The following is a 19,606-nucleotide window of genomic DNA, read 5'->3' on the forward strand; positions in this document are numbered from 1 at the left end:
TAGAAGCCAATTTTTAAAATTAAAACACAGCACTGTAAATATGATATTAATAATCATATTTATTTTATTGAAAGCCATAATTATGACATAAAAATACCTGATCCTGATCGTAAACTTGGTCATAATTCTGCGATAATATCTCACAATTTTAATTATTGTGACTACTATCATTTTTTCCCTCTTCATAATGACATAAATGGGCTTCCTATTTATTTATTAGCAATTCTACATTAACTACATTATTTCTCATAATAATCTTAAAAGTTATTCTGACAGACTAATTAAAAAACAAAACGAACAAACAAATAAAAAGTTGTAAATTGTCAATAAAACGCTAACACAAGGATCTCAAACTACGGGTCATAGTCCTACAGGTTTTAGTTGTTTTCCTGCTTCAACACACCTGACTCACATTAATGGGTCATTATGCAGAAACTGACAAAAGACTTTTGAATAATTTTTATGTGAATCAGGTGTGATGGAGTAGGAAAATACCTAAAACCAGCTGGACTGAGGCCTTCCAGGATTAAAGTTTTGGATGCTTGTGCTAACATGTCTATAGTTAAGGGTAAATCAGACAGTATGAGGTTATCTATTTCAAAATCCTCAGCAGACTTGGTTGTCTTGATTGCCCCTCATTGTGTCTAATAACACACCATCTTATAACTGATGTAATATTTGGTCATCTGTCATTATTTTCATCTTTTGCACATCTGCTTTTAATTTTGGCCTGTAATGGCAGCGATGTTCAAGAAAAACCTTGACAATGCTGCCACCAAGTGGAAAGTTATCCTTATGAAACTAGTGTTGAGGTATGCAGGCTCAGCTTTCCTTGCCTATACAGCACTGCCATCAGGCCTTTTATCTATAATGCCTTTTATCTATAATGTACTAAGTGAATTATTAACAGGAGATTTAATCATAGCCCTACAGACGTCCTCAAAAGTCTTTTTACAGTTTCCCTTGATATTGCTAATGGCACTGTGGGTTTGAGGACAGCACCAGACAGCTTTCTTTCTTCTCTTTCACTGTCATCAGGGGAACTGCTGCAGCACATGGGGCGCATCACTGTAGCTGTGACACTTCTTTGGCCACCCGTGACTGCTGCCAAGCACCATTCGCCATCAAACAGCCATCTGCCACCATTCAGCAATGGTGTTTCCTCAGGAAACGACATCTGCTCACATCAAGGCATAATGAAGGAGGAATTTCCATTTCAAACAGTACGTGCCAAGTGGTAATATAACCTGTGACATTTCAAGATGTGTTTAATGGGAGTCATTTTTATGTAAAATTAAAATGAGAGGATAAATAAAAAGTCTTATTAAATTATGGGTGTTTTCTGGTATACAGATAAAGAAGCACAAGGGGTTTAAAAAGAAAAAGGAGTAGATGTTGAGTGGAATCCAAAGTAGTAACTGGAACATTTGGAGCTGCCACAGCCAGCCTGGAGGAGTTGCTCCAGCAGATATCAGGTGCAACATCTCTGTCCATAACAGTGGAACAGCAAAGACACTGAGCAAAAAACACAGATTTTAGGTCTGCAGTCCAGGATGATGTGCACACCCCCTCCACAAGTGATTTGAGGGTTATGAGTAAAGAAATGACTTTATCTAATGCTCGTATTTTTTATGTATATCTAAACATAATCTGTGTTACTCTTGTGTTTAGTTGTAAATGCTTCCATACAATGCTTCCACTGGCAGAAAAGTGTTGTGATTTAAAAGATTATTTGCTGGGTCACTGCATACAAATTCAATACATCCCGAAAGGTCAAAGTGATTGTATGCAGCACCAGAGCACCATTAAAGCTACCACACACTGCTGCAGGCGGTGCAGCATGTAAAAGTCCTGATGGTGGCCCTTAAAGGATGCAATGCTTCCAAAACCTCACATAACGGCATGTTTTGAACTAAATCACTAAGAGGAAATAAGCTGCATGGTTCTGTAAGTCAGTAAAAAGTGCATGTTACAGAGCATTTTTGTACTGATTTCTTTCTGCATGAAATGATGGTTTACAGGGTTTTCTGTGCATGGCTATACTGAACCTATGTGACTGTTTATCATGTTTATCATCATTTCATTAAAGAAACTAAACTGAATGGCTCCAACCAAAATATCAGTTTAATCACAACATCCCCAGGTTTCATATATTGATTAAGCTATTTTTCAGCTTTTCATAATGGGATGGCAGTGTTATTCTTCTTATGGTACAACAACAACAGCAGCATTAGTTATGGTAATAGCCAACAGGTCCTGAGAAGTCAGCTCAATGTTCAAAACAAGGTGTGGACAGCTTAACAGCTATGCAGTGTCAGTGATCAGATACCCTGCTGGGATAATAAACTGGCCAAAGGAGGAAGTTCAGACCGTGGACATTAAAACACAAACAGTACAATTTCATATTAGGAATGAATCAGTTCATTAAGAAAAATAATAGCAAGTCTCAGCTTTTTATGTTATATTTATGCTCCACCAATCACAAAACTAAAACCCATCTTTAAAAAAAAAAACACCTTCTCTGACAGCCTTCAATCTGTCCCCTAGAAGGCTCAAGTTTTTCAAAGCTGACGGGTCCAACGTCTGTCTGAGATTCCAGGTTTGCATGGCCAGTGTCAACAGTCACGACTGGACTTAAGCAACACTTGATCATATCCTGCAGGCAACACTGCTTGACTTTAGTCTTCTTTTAATGACCAAACCAGCCTGCACTGTATTTATTATATTGCTTGTTGATGCTCTTTTTCTTGTCCCTTCACCCACAACACTTCTTTCCCCAAGTCTGGTTCAGCCAGCGCCTTGGTGTTGTTTAACTACCAGAAACATAAAAGTAACAGCAGATCTAACTCGATCTCGCATGAGACCATTAAATGAAGACATGCTGACCCTGACACTTTGTGATGAACTACACATGTTCCAAGTCTATGAAGTCATTACTTTTTTTTTTAAAAGGGGAATCCTCTGATTTTATTTGACTGTGAACATTTAAAAGGAATGAACCCTCACCAAAGCCCAGAACAAAACAGCTCAGCTGTTATATGTGAATCATATGTTCATAAATCATTTAATTACACTGAAGTCATTTGTGAGAAAAGTGTTTAATTTGCAATCGTTGGAACTTGCAGGAGATTAAGCAGACATTATAGACAGTCCAATGTAAGAATTTAGTGTGTTGTGTCCAATTCAAGCCCAGTTTGCCATATCATTCTCACTTTAAACACTACATACAGTTTTTATCTGGCATTTAAATTACATTATTACACATCAGATACAAAATGTAGACTTTTAAAAAAGTTACTAAAATATAATCTAACCATATCTTCCCAATAATGTCTTAGACGCATATACTATGATTTACTTTTGGTAGTGTTGTTAAACTGACATGAGAAAATGAAAACACAAAGAGGTGAAGATGCATACAGTGTTGGCAACCAATGCACACGCTCACCAACAATCCTTAGAGATAAATTAGCAATGCATAAGTTCACAAAATGAGCATGTAAAATATCAAAGTTGATAATTCATCAAGTTTGAATGAAGAAAAAGAAGTTTATGTTCCCTTGAGGTTTTCATGCCTCTTCCTTCTTCGGTGGAAAATGCAGACATGCGTAGAAACTGTGATTATGACCAAAGAGTGAATTAAATAATCATTACATATGCAGCAGGAAGATCCACTGCTGAGTGTATCTGGGCCTTCTTCACTGTAAGTTATGAGAATTTTATGGTGCAGAGGCAGATTACCTTTGTGCACACAGTGTAAATACCCTTATAAATCCCAAATGAAAAGAGAGCTGGCTTTTTGTATCCAGTCCTGATTAATGCTGTATTTTATTAGGTGAAAACATCCTCACATAACAGAGCAGCAGGAGTTGGAATATCACATTAGTCATTTATTGGTCTGCAAGCAATCCAGGAATCCATTGGCTAATAGCTGACTTATATCTTTATTCATAATTAGAAATATTACTGAGTGTGTGTGTGTTTTAATATTCAATTTTCTGGTTTCTGATGTAGTAGAAATTCTACCAAAACCTGATCATAGAGCCTGCTCATTTTGAGGGAAGAATTGTTTAATTTTTCACGTCATAATTTGAAAATCTTTAAAAATATCCCTTATAATATTTATAATCTACAGCAGTGGTCCTCAACCTTGGTCCTCAAGGCCCACTGTCCTGCAGGTATTAGATGTTTCCCCTGCTGCAACACACCTAATTCAAATGAAATAGATCTCAGCGAGCTCTGCACAGGTCTGCTATTGTTGGCATTCACTTTTGTTTTGAGCTTCAAGTGCTGCCAGGTGTGTGTTAGTCACAGATGTATAACTGGCACCTGATCGGCAGCAGGGTGACAGATAGACATACTGAAATGAGATTCTGGAGCCAGTGGTGATCCCACATATCCAGAATCTGGGACTTAACTCCATCCTCTAGGATGATCTACCCCACAGAGCCAGGATCATCACAGAGTATGAGGATGGAATGACCTCCAATGAGGCCAGACCTCAAACCCAAGAGAACATTTGTGGGATTAGCTGTTCGTGCTACAGTGACCAACACAACCACGCTGGTTGACCTTCAACAACTCCTGGTTGTGGAGTGGGATGCCATCCCATAGCAAAATGTGACCAGGCTGGTGACCAGGATGAGGAGTTATTGAGATCCCTGACACTTAAGTGTAAAAAAGGCCAATATGTGTTGTTTTTTTTCTTATAAGTGTGGGAAAGGGCAGTCATCCAATCCACCCAAAACTTAAAACAAGAAAGAATACCAACAGGAGACTATTGTAGGGTATTTTGACACATTTTTAGGGGTCACTACCCACAAATTTACCTGAGTTACTCATTCCACCGAAGCACAATCCTCACAAGTTATACCTTGTTGTAAAGGTGACTACTCATGCTTTCCAATGATGAACAATACAACACCAAATGGTATCATTAAAGGGGAGAAATAAACGACCAAATTTAAATTTCATTACCTTTTGTGCTAAGTTTAGGAGATCAGTTTAGTCCAATTTTGTTGGACATTATTCTTTTGACATTGCATGGATGTTCTTTTCACCTAGTAAAATTATTAAAGAGTTTTAAAAAAGAAAGTGCACCAATAATATAATATAATAATATATTAATCTACTAAAAACAAAATAAAGCAAAGAAATGATGTTCACACAGCAGCCAATTTACAGTGCAGTTAGTATTTTTTGCAGTTCTATGTTCTTCAAATCCGTCAATACAAACCACATAAACCAACATCAAAGTTATTTAGGTTATTTAGGTTTGTGTAATAAATTCTGAACATGCAAATTCATCAAATAATCTTTGATTTTCCAAAGGGTGATCATAAATTCAAACACATCCAATGAAGTAACAGTAGACAAAATTGTGAGAACAAAATAAGGAGGAAACAAATCCCATTACAGTAGTATTTTCCCCTCTATGTCTATAAGTCTGCATAGATTTAGTTTAAGACACACACAGGTAAAAATGTATAAAAGTACTCTGAAAGGGAGAGAGAAGATGTATTTTGTTTCAGGTGACATCTCCTGTTGTGAGGAGGGATGGTAGGGGGTGGGATGCTTCTCTGGATGGAAACTAGTAGAGAGGATCTTGTTTTCAGTCCTTGTTTTGTTGTCATTCTGGGCTGTCACATAGGCACTAAACAGAAAAAAATACAAATACCATAAGTCATACAGTGACCTTTCTAAAATTAAATCACAAAAACTAAAACAAAAGAGACTGCATGTAAGGTGAACTGCGTACCCAGTGAGGTGGTACTGTATCGTGTCCTCTGCAGAGTGGCGTAGCCGGGCTTGTCTGACAGCAGGACGCGATGGGATGGAGGCACCGCAACGTCTCCGTTCCTCTGCAGGGAGGCGCACCTGCGAAATGTCAAGTCCAGCTTAGTCTGGATGTTGCTGGAGCTGTGAGCGCGCTTGATGTCGGTGGGATCATGATTCCTAGCTCTGCCGTTGAGCAGATGTGCTCGGCAGTTATGGCTGTCGCAGCTGTGGATGACGCTGCCCCTCTTCTCCTCTAAAGCCACAGCCGTCAGCGTCCCGTTGGAGAGCGAAAGTTTGGCTAAATTACTGCTCGGCAGTTTCCCCAGCTGTCCGTGGACATTCATTCTTCTCTCGTGCTCCATGACTGGTGATCTGGGAATATCTTTTTTCATGAATGCAGGCTTGAAATATGACAAGAGGCTGTCTTGGCACCGACCCTCATCACCCTTCTGCCCCCTCATTTCCTCAGTTTGAATAGCCATTTGTAGCTCTTTTTGCCCCCTGGAGGCCCCACCTGTCTGAACCTTGCTTCTTCTAAGTGTAGAGTCTCTGCTTGGAGGTGCACTGTGACTTATGTGACCCCCTAGAATGGCCCCTCTGTGCAGCTGAAAGTCCAGGGCCCTGCCCTGATCCGGCCTTGCTCTTTTAGACAATCCCTGCCACAGAAACTCATCCTCTCTGAATTTGGCATTGCTACCGTTCCCAAATCCATGGCTGATGGTTCTATCCAGGCAGACTCTACTCTGTCCCTCTGGGATTTTAGGCGAGTTACAAGTGTCGGAGCTGAGTCTGTCTGTACAGCTGAGACTGCTGCCACTTGGCGAGCTGCAGTCCTGACCGACTTCTAGCACTCTTCCCTGGGCATTCCTTTGTGGTGGAGAGGCCACGAGGGATATGATAGGGTCTTTGGTGCATCGTGGCCGGCGCCCTGACTCCAGATACTCCACCAACTCTCCAGACTGGAACTGGACTGAGTGCTTGACGCGGTCTTTACTCCCAAATGACCACCGCAGTGGGAGAACTTTGTTCAGAGCGTCCTTGGGCTTAGTTGGTGACCTCATGCTTAAACTCCTGCCTTGAGTACCTCGAACAAACTGGTTGGCTCCGGGCCCACCTGAAGGCAGACACAATCTGTTAGCTTTACAGACCAAAATACTGCATAATGTCCAGTTGATCTAATGTGACTCAGTAGTAGGCAGAGAAGCTTTGGGATAAGAGTAAACAAATACATGAAATACAGAAGCATCAAAGTCAATTTAATGTTCAGGCTTAAATATTTTGAGGGTAACATCATTAAACGGCTTTGATTCATAAATGAACATTTAACAACAGTAACCTGAAGGAAGACTTGGTGTTTTGGGGAAAAAGAAATAAACCAACCTTTTGTTAAATCATAATAAACAATTAAAAAAGAAAAAGAAGAAGAAAAGACACCTTCATTACAACAAATAAAGATGGGGGGGAGACAAAACATGTTGCAGATGTAGCAAAGAGGCCCAAGACAATGCTAACGCGATGGAGGAAGTGAAGAAAAGGGGATGACATGTACAAACAAGACAAAAGAAAAGAGAAAATACTGGATTTTGATGTTGGTGAAACACTCTTTTTGTGTTAATTTAAGCTGCTCTAGCTAGCGGTGCAGCACTAGCAGCTGTAAGCCAAAGCTTCATAGTTTTTAGCTTTTTAGCAATAAATCCTGGCAAATACCAGAAAAGCTCACTCTGCCACTACTGCAGTGACATCTCTGCCAGTCTCAGAGCAACTTAGTTAATTCACACAAACCTTAAAGTGTTAATTTAAAAAAAATGTCAAGGACTACCTAATATTCTAACAGTGATTAAAACAGTAGTTAGGCATTTCTCTGCAGTTAAGTTTACAGTATGATAAATGTTTTTGGACTTTGAGGGTCATAAAGGTTCATTTTTAGCATCATGTGTCCATCATCTGGGATTGTGTGGAGTATCCAGACCTGATGTCATTTTGTCCCTCTATGACCGACATGTGGTTGCTATTTTTTTTATAACAAACCAGGTGATTAATGATAAATGAATTTGAAAAAAAACTTATTTATATTATGGTTCTATTAGCATAATTAGTTTGCAGCGACTGACTAGCTAGCTAGCTAGCTTTTTTCTTTCTTTCTTTCTTTCTTTCTTTCTTTCTTTCTTTCTTTCTTTCTTTCTTTCTCTCTTTCCACTTACTTGCTTCTGTTGTTTCATCTTTAAAAACTGGCAACTCAGGAGACTCTGGAGCCTGCACGGGCTCCAGATGTGCAGGGTTGGGACCACCTGACACCAGGCTGCCCCTCTTACTGCCCCCTGTTAGTCTGACGAGCCAGTGGTCAGAGATGGAGGAGCTGGTGGAACCTGCAAAAAAGATAAACACAATTTTTCTTCTTCTTTTTGAAAACATGCAGATGTAGAGAGAAAAACTTGCCACTGCCATTACTAACCAGTGACTGAGGAGCTTGCAGACCAGGGTGGGATGGTGTTTCTTTTCTGGTAGAAGAGAATGTAGGCTCCTCGTGTGCACACTTCCGCCTCTGGGACCGGCTCTGCGCTGCTATCGTCATAACTGTACCACAGACCATCAACAGAGTTCCGACAAAAGGCTGCATGTAAACAATGGAGAGGAAGACAAATGTATGATATACACAGAAGCAACATCAAATAATTAGCAACGATATAATAGAAAGGAAAATAAGCAGACCTGTGTAGTGCCCACCATGCATTCCTCCATGGTGGTTGCAGACAGCATACAGATCATACAGGAAGTCAGGGGGAACCAGGTCAGCTCGTCTGGGCTGTTTCCAGCCCAGCTGCAGTGGTGCTTGGTGGGGCCCATTGTTGCGGTTCACCATGTGAGGAGTCATGTCCAAGCCCGTCAGGGGGAAGTGCACAAATGTGGTGAGCTTGTTCCTCCGCTCACCCACCTGCCTGAAGCGCTTGAGGTGGAGGATGAGGATGTCGGGCAGGGTCCACAGACTCATCTTCACCATGCCCTGCTGCAGCTGCTTGCAGTGTGGGCACTTCCAGGCATCATCTGGGGCGAGCTGGTGATGGGAAAGACCAACAAACAAGTAAATAAGAAAATTTGTTTTAGCTTTGTTGTTTCTAAATGAAATATTTAATATAATAAAAATAACATATATTTTAAGTCTGAGTATTTGCAGTTGTTTTTGCACAAAATTTAATTAGTTCATCTTGAACCAGGAGGTAAATTATAGAGCTGTTACCATGGCTACAACTCACTACTAGCTTTTTTCTAAATACTTGCTTTACACATACACATATGGTACGATGCAAATGGAGATTCATCACAGAGCAGCAAAGTGGACTTTCTTCCTTTTTTATCTATATTTTTTTAACCAAATTTAATAATAACTTTTTAAAATAAAGAGCAATGCTGCAAAACTAACCAAAAAGTGGTTAAATAACTATATTGATTCACTGTCTCTGTTTCCTGATAAGCAGCACTGAAACAAATTACAACTTTTTGTGTTTAATGAAAACAGTCCACAAGATGGCAGGCTACGTCCTCCTGACTGTGATCTGGAAATGAGTCAATTTTAAAAATGTCTCAGTTTCTAAAAATGCACTAGGAGAAAAGAAGCGGCTAGTCAGATGAGGTACAAAGAAGAATCCATCAATCAGTCTTTTTGCCATTAGCAGCGTCTAACAAAGGTGGATTTAATGAGGATAAAACTTGAGTTTGAACTTAAATGAGAGAGACAGAAAACCTCAGAGGTTACAAATAGTTTCTATAGACTGAACCAGTTATATATCATTTAACAGCTTTATGTTTCAGGGTAGATTTTAAGATTTTACTGCTGACCTATAAGGCACTTAATAAGCTATATCCTATTACACGTCTAACATCTTGCAACCATATGTGTCTTCTAGACTACTTCAATCTACCAATTCAGCAGGTCACACTACGTCCAGTTTAAATCTTATCTTTAAAAAGCCCTTTTTGTGTAAATATACAGCTTTCTATACACTTATCACAGTTTATCTATTTCCTTGCTCATTTTATGCCCTTTAATCCTTCACTTTTAGGTGCGATCTTTGTCTTTTATATCAAAATTTGTGATGCCTTCATCACTTTAGAATGTACATCACTTCGATCAGTGGGGTGCTGTTTTAAACAGGCTTCATTTATAAACTTGATTTAACTTTATGTCATTTCCCAAATAGTCTGGGAAACAATAGCTTGTTGCAAACACATTTAAAGTTGATGAGACAGAAATTTTAAAACAGAGTGGCATGCTGCAACAAAATGAGATGACATGTAAAAATGCTTTCTCTAAACTGAATGTAGGTATAAAATACTAAAAGTAATAAACATCTGGCTTGATGCTGCTGTGAGGAAACAATATCATGAGGATCCATCCACACCAGGAGCCAGTCCACCCATGTCCACAAAGGCCACCACCACGGCAACCACCCCAATCAGGGCAGACTGGGGCCTACAACACAGCCTTAAGGCTGCAGTGCAGGACCCCAGCCATCCAGACAAAATTTATTAACAAATAAATAGTTTTCCACTTTCCAAAGTCACTGTTCCCAACTAACACAACATGCTCGTCTTCTTCATTTAGAACAAACTTATAGAGAAAAAGGTTTTCATATTCAAAAAGTAGTGAAAAAGTATTTTCTTTTAATTTCTTGCAGCTTTGTTACAGCCATCAGCAATTCTCTGCAAGCATTTATGTACACTGTTCCTGTCGCTTCATGGGAAAAGAGAAAACTTTATAACTTAAGTAATGCAAAATAAAAACAGCTTTGTAGCTTCAATCAAGCAATAATAGAGGAGAGTACCTGTCAGGACACTTTGCTATATTTTTCTTTCATGTTGCACATGTTTACAACAGCAAACGGACTACCTGCTCCTCTTTGGTGTAGAGTTGGAAGCACTCGTCTAAGGTGCAGCTGTACTGCTGGACGTGCTGCTGCAGCAGATTCCTCACGCTCTCTGCATCCTTCACCACTTCCTCCTGAATGTTTCCGAACAGGCTGCGGCCCAGAACAGTGAGGGGTTGTTACAGACAACATGCAAGCTAATGAAGTAAAATGAAGTAAAAACACACTGACCAGTCTTTGATTCTGTGTTCCCACTCGATGATGAGCTTCACATGAGGAGGTCCTCCTGAGCCGCAGAGCTTCAGAGCTCTGATAGACATAAATACAAGTTTACAGAGAGTAGAGATGAGGGAGAGGTACAAAACATACTTTAATGCTATCCAAAAATCTTAACAAAATAAGTATGCGTTTAAGCCTTTAAACCACTAGATGTCAGCACTGGAACAGGTCTGAAACAAAACCCATCATCAGCTCGGCACATGGGAGATGCTTTTGGAAACTCAGGTAAACTGAATTTAAATTCAGATTAAACTACTTACCAGACTAAGAGGGAACTTTCACATTTTGAGTCTGTTTATTTACACCCGTTTGTATTCAGATGTGAGAATTGTGATTTTTTTTTTTAAAATAAATTTATACTTCTTATTAATTTATTCAACAGGGATGGTGCACATTAATAAAATGTGCCAGAATTAGTTTAAAAAATTATCTATTGTATGGAAGCCCATTCTTGTCTAAATAAAAACTGTTAACAGAGTATCTCAGAATTATGAAATTTAAGTATTATTATGAGACTTAAAAGTCAGTATTATGGCATGAAAACTCATTATAAGATGACAAAATGTCATAATTATGGGAAAAAAATTCAGTTAATTTAATCCCATAACTTTAAATTTAACAATAATAATAATATTTAATCTCATAATAAGTTTTCATGTCATAATAATAATCTTTTAAATCTCATAATAATTACTATTTATCTCATAATTATGACTTTTATCTCATAATCATTTTCACCTCATAATAATGACTTTCAAATCTTATAATAATGATTTTAAATGTCATAATTCTGAGATACTTTGTCAACATTTTTAAATCACAAGTTGGCAAGAATGGGCTTCCATACAAGGACAAAAGATTATTATTTTCTTCTTTACTAATTCTGGCCTGTTTACAGCAACAGATACTTTGTCAAAAAATGTTAATTTAGAAGAAGTGGAAACGGGCTTTCATCTTCCTGGACAATTGTTACAAAGTCAGTTTAAGAGAAAAAACAACAACAACAAAAAAACAAAATAATTCTAAATAATAATTATAATAACTCTCTATAAAACACAAAAAAACCCCAATATACAATTCTTCTAAAAGAAAGAATAATCCATATCCCACATGATTACAATAAAATAATAGGAAAAATGAGGAGGAATATTGGGAAGAGAGTGTGCAGTGAATGCAGAAGCAGGGATTTAAAAGGTGTTCAGAACTGTATAATAAGTGAAAATTTTAATACTGACAGAGCTGTAAAGTGGTCAGCCATTTCTTTTAACAAGTTTTATATAAATTATATATGACCATTTCTGTAATAGTTGCTGGATATGAGTATGAATTTAATTCTGCTCTTACAGAAAATGCAGAATGTCCCATAGTACTTTTCCAAAGAAGAAAAATTAAGTCTCTTCTTGCTGCTCCGCTTCTTTTATATTAAACTCTCTAAGCTGAGGAGAAGCCAGGCAGTATATGATCTTAAAAATGAAACAAAATGTCATGCAGTGGTCATGTCTTCTTAGCACAGCAGGTTTATATTTTTCCTATATTAAATAGTGATGACAAAGAACATGTTTCTTGTCCAGAATTACAAATATTTACTAATATAAAGACTGCAAAGGCCTGAGACCAGGATGTGAAACAGCAAATGGTACTTAAGATCAGTGAGTCCATGTTGGCTTTCATTCATTCATCCCTATATAACTGTTAGCTGCCTTTATTAAAGTAACATCACATAACTTTCCAACCTTAAAACTGCTTCTGACTCCTTTTGATGGCACGCTGGCATTTATTATGTACATTCCTGGAATCATCATTGCCCTGCAACATTACAGGGCGACATAATGTACATCTTTTTTCCATCACTTTGCAGCAGCATTTCCATCCCATCATGTTCCACACTGCCTGGTTTAAATGCATTGTTGCTGACAGAGAAAGAGATAAGACAAGAGTGAACACTGGACTGGCTGGAGAGAGCTCAGAGAAGAGACAGGATGCAAGATGGAGGCTGAATTAGCTGTCTTTAGGGGGTGTCACAGTGTGAAAATCTTTAGTTCAGTAGTGGGGTTTTAACATATCATTTCTAATATACCTCAAATTTGAGAGATAAACCTCTTACAGAGTTTTTTGTACGTTAGAAAGTTCAGAATGAATAACAACTCCAAGGTTTTTGTATTCAGAGTCAACCTGTAGCGTCTCCAGTGATACAAAAACCATCTGGCTAACGGGGTGTCCACGGTGGCGCTGGTCACCTCTGATATCTGATTAGACACCCCAGGTAAAACCTCAGTTGATTGACAGGTCACCTGAGGAGAACAGAAATATCTTTCCAGACACACATGTATTATAAGTGCTACTACACTAGTTTGAAGTAAATTTCAAAGTAATTTCCTAATTAGTCGTCTTTAAAAAACATTGACATTTAACATTTCGAGAAGAGATTTTGTCCCTGTGCAAGCGCAACTACCAATGTTATGTAAAACTATTAACCTGATGTTAGCACGAAGCTACATAGCAATGCTAATCTTTTTATAATATGTAAACTTTTTCAGTTTGTCTTCTTATTGGTGGTCCCGATGATTGTTTTCTTACAAATGCTGCTGAGTTTTTTTTACAGGTTTAGCAGCTGGTTCATACAGAAGCCGAGAGCGGCCATTATCGGCTGTTATTGTTTTTTTAATCGTTATCTCAAGATAACAACTAAATTTTCTCCTTATCTTGAGATAATAACAAGGACCGTTTTTTCTTGGTAAAGGGATAAAGTTTTTTTTTTTAGATAACGAGATGATTAAAATGAGATCAAAAGTAAGTGTGTGACACGTAATTTTAATGATCAAAACAGAACCCATGACAGCTGATGGGAGGAGCTACAGTCATGGTGTATATGTGTAATTATGTGAATGATTGATTAGTAAAACACATTGCAACACGTAGCAATTTCAGCCTTTGTCAGACTTGATAGAAGAAAAATCGGACGCATTGATCAGTGATGGATGTTGCTTGATCTGACTTCAGCTTGCGCCCGTTGCTGTAATGAGGCATGGCAGTACAGAACAGCTCTTAACTGGGATGCACCTTGAACCCACCAGTTGAGGTGTTGGGAGAGAAGAAGATCATGGCTGAACTCTCACCCCCAGCAGTTTAACCCTCATGTGTGCATTGGTTCTCTCCTGGCTTCCACCCACAGCCCAAAGACATGTATGTTAAGCTGATTTGGGTCTCTAAATTCTTGCTAGGAGTGATTGTGAGTCTGGCTTGAATGTTTGTCTCTCTGTGCTGGTTCAGCTCCAGCCCCCTCACAACTCTGCATTTAAAAAATCCATTACCTCGAGAAAACAAAGTTGGTTTTCTCGTGATAACGAGATAAATGATCCCGATATCATTAGAAAACAGTGTTAAAAAAACATGGCAGCCCAGTCGCTGTTAGCTTCGGTCGGTTTTTCTGTTTTGGTTGTAAAGTTTTATACTAATATCCAAAATAAGGGACATCAATCAAGCACCGAAGTGGGGGACAAATTTGTTCAGCACAACAAGGTAAACCATCTTTCTGCTGTCATGATACTGGAAAAGACAAGAAGAAGAAAAAAAAATCTCAACCAGTATCTGGTAGCAGTGGGATTTGTATGACCCCCAGAACACAGATGTGATTGAATTTGATGATCCTCTGACATTAACTATAAGATCATTTATCGTCATTAATGGTCCATGTGATGCTGTTCACAAGGAGACTTTTTGCTGGAGATACATCTTCCCAGCTGGAAATACGAAGGTGGGGTTTAAGGGAACGGCTGTGTAGAGTGCTTAGGAAGCAGCACATGATGCAGAAACAGGAGTACAGAACTCACTGTGTTTTCTTCACAACACATTGAGAATAGCTGATGAAGCTTATAATTATCTTGATATGAGAACTACATGTATTCTCAGTGGTGGGAAGCAGCGAGAAAATGGTATATACAGGCCAGCAAAAAAGACCAGGGGCTATGCGTAGCTACTACAGGTGGCGTTTGCAGGGCAAAAAAGAAATGTGGCAGACTGCAACTTTCAGATTTATCAAAGCGTGCCCACGCATTTCCTCCGCCTGTTTCCATTTATAAATCAGAATCACCTCTAAAGCGGGCGCACGTGAGGGAACGCCTTCCCACGCCCACATGGTGGCTATAAATGGTCAGGTGAACGTCTGTAATACATATTCATCACATCATTTCCATGATGGCTCGGGTGGGAAAAATGTATTTTTTCAGGGTGAGACTGAGATCCTGATGGACCAACGTAAAAATGTTTAATTGGTGGGCACGGCGTGGGCATTATGTATGTCAGAAAGGCAGAATAGTGGCAGCAGGTGGCAGATGCTGTCATTACAGTGTCAGGAGGCACGCCAGAGATGTTGGAATGTGAGGCTGGTTATCTCAGCCGGTAGAGCATCTGTCTGCCATGCAGGAGATCGAAGTTCAAATCCCCCAGGGGTAAACAGTAACACTTTCCAGTTGGGGCCTTAGGTAAGATGCTACAGCCCACAGTAAATCGTTTTAGAGAAAAGCATCTGCTAAATGCAGTAATGATGCCGGTAATGTAGTCTTTAGTTTTAATGTATAAAATGAATATGTACAGATACAGCTGATATTGGTAGCAGTTTATTTAGTGTTAAATAATATTTCTTTATAGTTCCTGGGTGTTCCAGGTGGGTCGGTGGTGCTGCAGCTGTGATTGGAGAGGGTGAGGCCAGAGACTCCACGTAGCAGACGTGTCCTCAGAGGAAGTCCTGCAGGTGCAGAGCGACACCATCAACGCTATTAACAATGTGGCCAACGAGTTGTGGGAAATGGAGACTGTCTTGATGGAAATTGGGACAATAATTACAAAAGGATTGTGTAAGAATAAATGAATAAATAAAGGAAATCCACTTTGTGTGTTTCATAAGCGTCGCATCACTTCTAGATGCTCCAGTCTGTCCCACTCTGGTGGATCTCAGAATGAAGACTGAAGTTTACTTTTCGCATTTTCTTTTACTGACTGGTAAATGTTGGCGGCAGACTCTCCACCTCATCATTTCCTTGGTTTTATTCTGGACCGTTGGTGTCGGCGTTTCCCGTTTTTCTAGATTATGTGCGTACACCTGGGTCAGAATTGCCATGGAGGTAGAGACATTCTCCCATCAAGTTTGGTTTTTATAAGTCCAAAAGTTGACTATATTTGGCGTGAGCCGGTTTTTGTTCCTACGCCAGCTTTATAAATGAGGCCCCATAACTTTCCCCAGCACACACGTGCTAACATGCACAGCAACAGCAAAATCTCCAAAATGTTTGCTGACATGTTCATACATTGTCTTACCTGTTGATGTTTAGAAGATTTTACTCAGTGGTGAGGTGGAAAATCCCCACAAGAAGTTCAGAGTGGATGTGACACCGGGAATATTTAAAGAACATTCCAGGACTACACAGGACATGTAAAAATGACTATTGGGACTTTTTCCAGTACAAACTCCTCCCTTGGACACCAAAGTTTGAAGACAATGACTAAATACATAAAGTTCTTGTGCCTTGGTTAGGATACAGGGTTGACTTAGGGTCGTGTTCATGTTAGGGCAGGGATCACCAAATCTGATCCTTGAGGGCCGGTGTCCTGCAGGTATTGACTGTTTCTCTACTGGAACATCTGATTCAAATAAAATGGATCTCCACCAGCTTGTTGTCAAGTTCTGCACAAGCCTGTTAGTAAGCCAGTCATTTGAATCAGGTGTTTTGCTGCAGGGATCCAATACCTGAAGGATGTCTGGGTGTCGAGGACTGGATTTGGTGATCCTTGCATTAGGGGTTGGGGTTAGGAATGGAATAAAAAAGCCCTTGTCAGAGTTTGTGACAGACTGTCTACATGAGTTGTAGTTAAGCAATGTTTTAGTAAGGGTGGCTTGTGTGTGTGTGTGTGTTTCTTTGCATTTCTTGACAAATGTTGATCTTATTCAGACTTGACTGATGTGAGATTTAAGTTATTAAATAGAGATAAGTTATATGGATTTTTACTAGAAAATATTAAAAATCCTTATTAACACATTAACAAAATTCAGAGATTTTTTGTAAGTTACAAGATAAATCATATGTGCACAAATGGCAAATAAATTTCTTCAATCTTAATTATCTTCTTGAATATTTTTAGTCTGACTTTTTCTTTGTTTAGTGCCCAATTTTTTTCTTTGTTCCTGCTGTTTTAAGTTGTAGTCAGTCCTGTGTCTTTGAGTTTTGTTTGTTCTCAGTTTAAGTTTCTGGGTCATCCTAATTTTCCAGCACATTTTATTTTTGGTTAAAATGCAACCTTAATTTCTACATCTGCCTCAAAGCCCTACACTAGGGTCCTACCTTCACCTTGTATGCCATGTATCATGACATTTACCAGCAATAACAGTTTTTTTTTTGTCTTGTTTTTTGTTAGTTTAACAAAATACTTACAGATTTTTACCCATGGGTTGAGCCAACTGATGTAAAGCATCAGTTCCAAATCAATAATTTAACTCACATACAAAACTTGAACTCTGCTTTCAGACTGTTCTCTTTTTTCCATTATATGATACTGTTTGAGTTTGACTCAGCACAGTGTTTTCATGCTTCATTTTCCACCAGCATCCCCTCACTGTGGGTGGGATCAGCTGTTTATCATGGCAGCCTGTGTGAAGCCTGTGTGAAGCTGAAGCAGCTCACACAATGTTTCAGTGTCACCACCCACTTTTTAATACCACGCTGAACAAATACCCAGGACTCTCTTCACTATTATTTGATAGCTGTTGCTATCACTATACTGCTTCCACTCTGAGTGAAGAGATGTTCCAGTGTGATCTCATTAACCTCAAGACTTTTCCATTATGATGAAATTGTGATCTTGTATTTAAACAAAATGACTTACAAAAACTACAAAAAACCAAAAAAAAATTGTATGCACTGCCTGTAGCACTACATGACAGCACCTGGGTCCAAATGGACTCACAGCAGTCTGACCACCACTTAATTATGATGTCCCATCTTGTTTGAATTCTTGCTTGTGTTGTTCTTACTCTCAAATATAGGTCGCTTTGGATAAAAGCGTCTGCTAAATGACTGTAGAATAGAATAGAACAGAATAGAATAGAATAACTTAAATACTTATTGACCTCATAGTTTTCTCTGTAACCAAACAGTGAAGCAGAACAAATGAACTGTCTCCAGACTGAAATTAATGGAAAGAAAGTCAAATCTAATTTCTTCTGGAGAACCAGTTAGTTTTATAGAGTATCAAGTTTTATAGTGTGATATTATTTGCTGCAGTTGGATGTAAAGTAGCCATGAACATATATAAATACATGACTTAAAAAATAAGACAACTGTCAATTTAACAATTAAAACTGTTTTATTACACAGAAAATTTAGTTGAATTGGTTGAAAGATATGTATGTGTTTCTGTATTGCCTTCTGTACCATCAGCTCAGTGTAAATTAAATGTAAAATGTATGTACATCAGTCAAATAAACTTATGTTTGTGGACAAAAAAACCTGCACAAATCATAAAGGACGCCATCGGCCCACTAGGAAAAATGTTTGTTTGGTGTTTGATAATGTTGATGAAGGCTGTCTGGACTGGTACAATAACCTGGAACTACATATTTGTTTTTTGTCTGCACATGACAACACGTCCTTTAAAAGATCATAACTTCTTATTTGGGTTCTGCTTGAAATATTTTTTTGAAACTGAATCTACTTGAAGGCAAACTAGTGCAACATCCCAGCCAGAGTTTTCCACGTCCTCAAGGCTGAAATATTGCAGTCGAGCACTCGTGATTCCTTTGATAAATTTCTGTGAACGTGGGTAAAATGAAACTCAGGCTCATCTTATTCTGAAGCATGTTCAGATGCTGAGTAAAGTGCTTCACAAAACTGTGTATAAAGATGCAAATACTGTACATTTCTATGGGACTGTTTCATCTTTAATGGATATTGCTGCTCCTTACTTGAAATTTATCTATGTCTGCATTCCAGTTTGCTCATTATGGATGTAGCCTGAACGTGTCTGCATGGTATGCTGTTTTAATAAAAATAAGTCAGCTGTTTGTACTGAATTGTAAATACAGTCATTCAAGTACTATTTTATTTCCTATAAGGAATAAAAAAAGCAGCAAACATAAGTTTACTTCACTGTGTAACAACAAAACCTCATCCTCATTCACACTTTAGTAAATATGTTATGATTTTGTACATGTTCAGAACTAATTTCTGCAGCCTGTGCAGAGTGAATGGTTGGTGCTACTTAAGGAAGGTGTATTACAATGAAACTACTCATTGTTTAGAAGAGACCACCTAGTCTGAAAGACACACTGGCCGGAGTTGATCTTCTAACTTACTCAGCTCCTGTTTCTACAGACTTCCTCCAGGAAAAACTACAAACTATAACCTGTACTCAGCATAGTTTTACATACACTCACTGGCCACTTTATTAAGTTTTTATTATTGATGCGCATTCTGCTTTTGTTGATTTGAACACAGAAACAGAGACATCTTTTTACAAACCAAACTAAATTTGAATAGATATCATTTGGTAATCAGCCAATCTGTCAGGTCACTTGTTAAGTCAATATTTTTGTCACTCAATTCAGAAATTAAAGCCCATATATCATATAGGTTCATGATAATGACTTACAGATGATAAAAACCCACAACTCAGTGTCTCAGAAAATGTGAATATTA

The 19,606-nt window shown here is 38.6% G+C and overlaps 1 protein-coding gene across 2 annotated transcripts in view; it reads right to left on the reverse strand.

The window, feature by feature from the left end:
* Positions 1 to 3,079: 3,079 nt before the first annotated feature.
* usp43b (ubiquitin specific peptidase 43b) overlaps positions 3,080 to 19,606 on the reverse strand; it is a 93,792-nt gene continuing 77,265 nt past the window's right edge. For both annotated transcript variants that reach the window (XM_042006590.1, XM_042006583.1), the window contains 7 exons: positions 10,872 to 10,949; positions 10,664 to 10,793; positions 8,488 to 8,830; positions 8,231 to 8,389; positions 7,980 to 8,144; positions 5,759 to 6,892; positions 3,080 to 5,653 (listed from right to left, as the gene is read on the reverse strand). In XM_042006590.1, the coding sequence (XP_041862524.1) occupies positions 5,643 to 5,653; positions 5,759 to 6,892; positions 7,980 to 8,144; positions 8,231 to 8,389; positions 8,488 to 8,830; positions 10,664 to 10,793; positions 10,872 to 10,949 (2,020 nt within the window). In that variant the 3' untranslated portion in view covers positions 3,080 to 5,642. The remainder of the gene's footprint in view (positions 5,654 to 5,758; positions 6,893 to 7,979; positions 8,145 to 8,230; positions 8,390 to 8,487; positions 8,831 to 10,663; positions 10,794 to 10,871; positions 10,950 to 19,606) is intronic.

This window comes from Melanotaenia boesemani, chromosome 2 (genome assembly GCF_017639745.1).
Source record: "Melanotaenia boesemani isolate fMelBoe1 chromosome 2, fMelBoe1.pri, whole genome shotgun sequence".
Taxonomy (NCBI): domain Eukaryota; kingdom Metazoa; phylum Chordata; class Actinopteri; order Atheriniformes; family Melanotaeniidae; genus Melanotaenia; species Melanotaenia boesemani.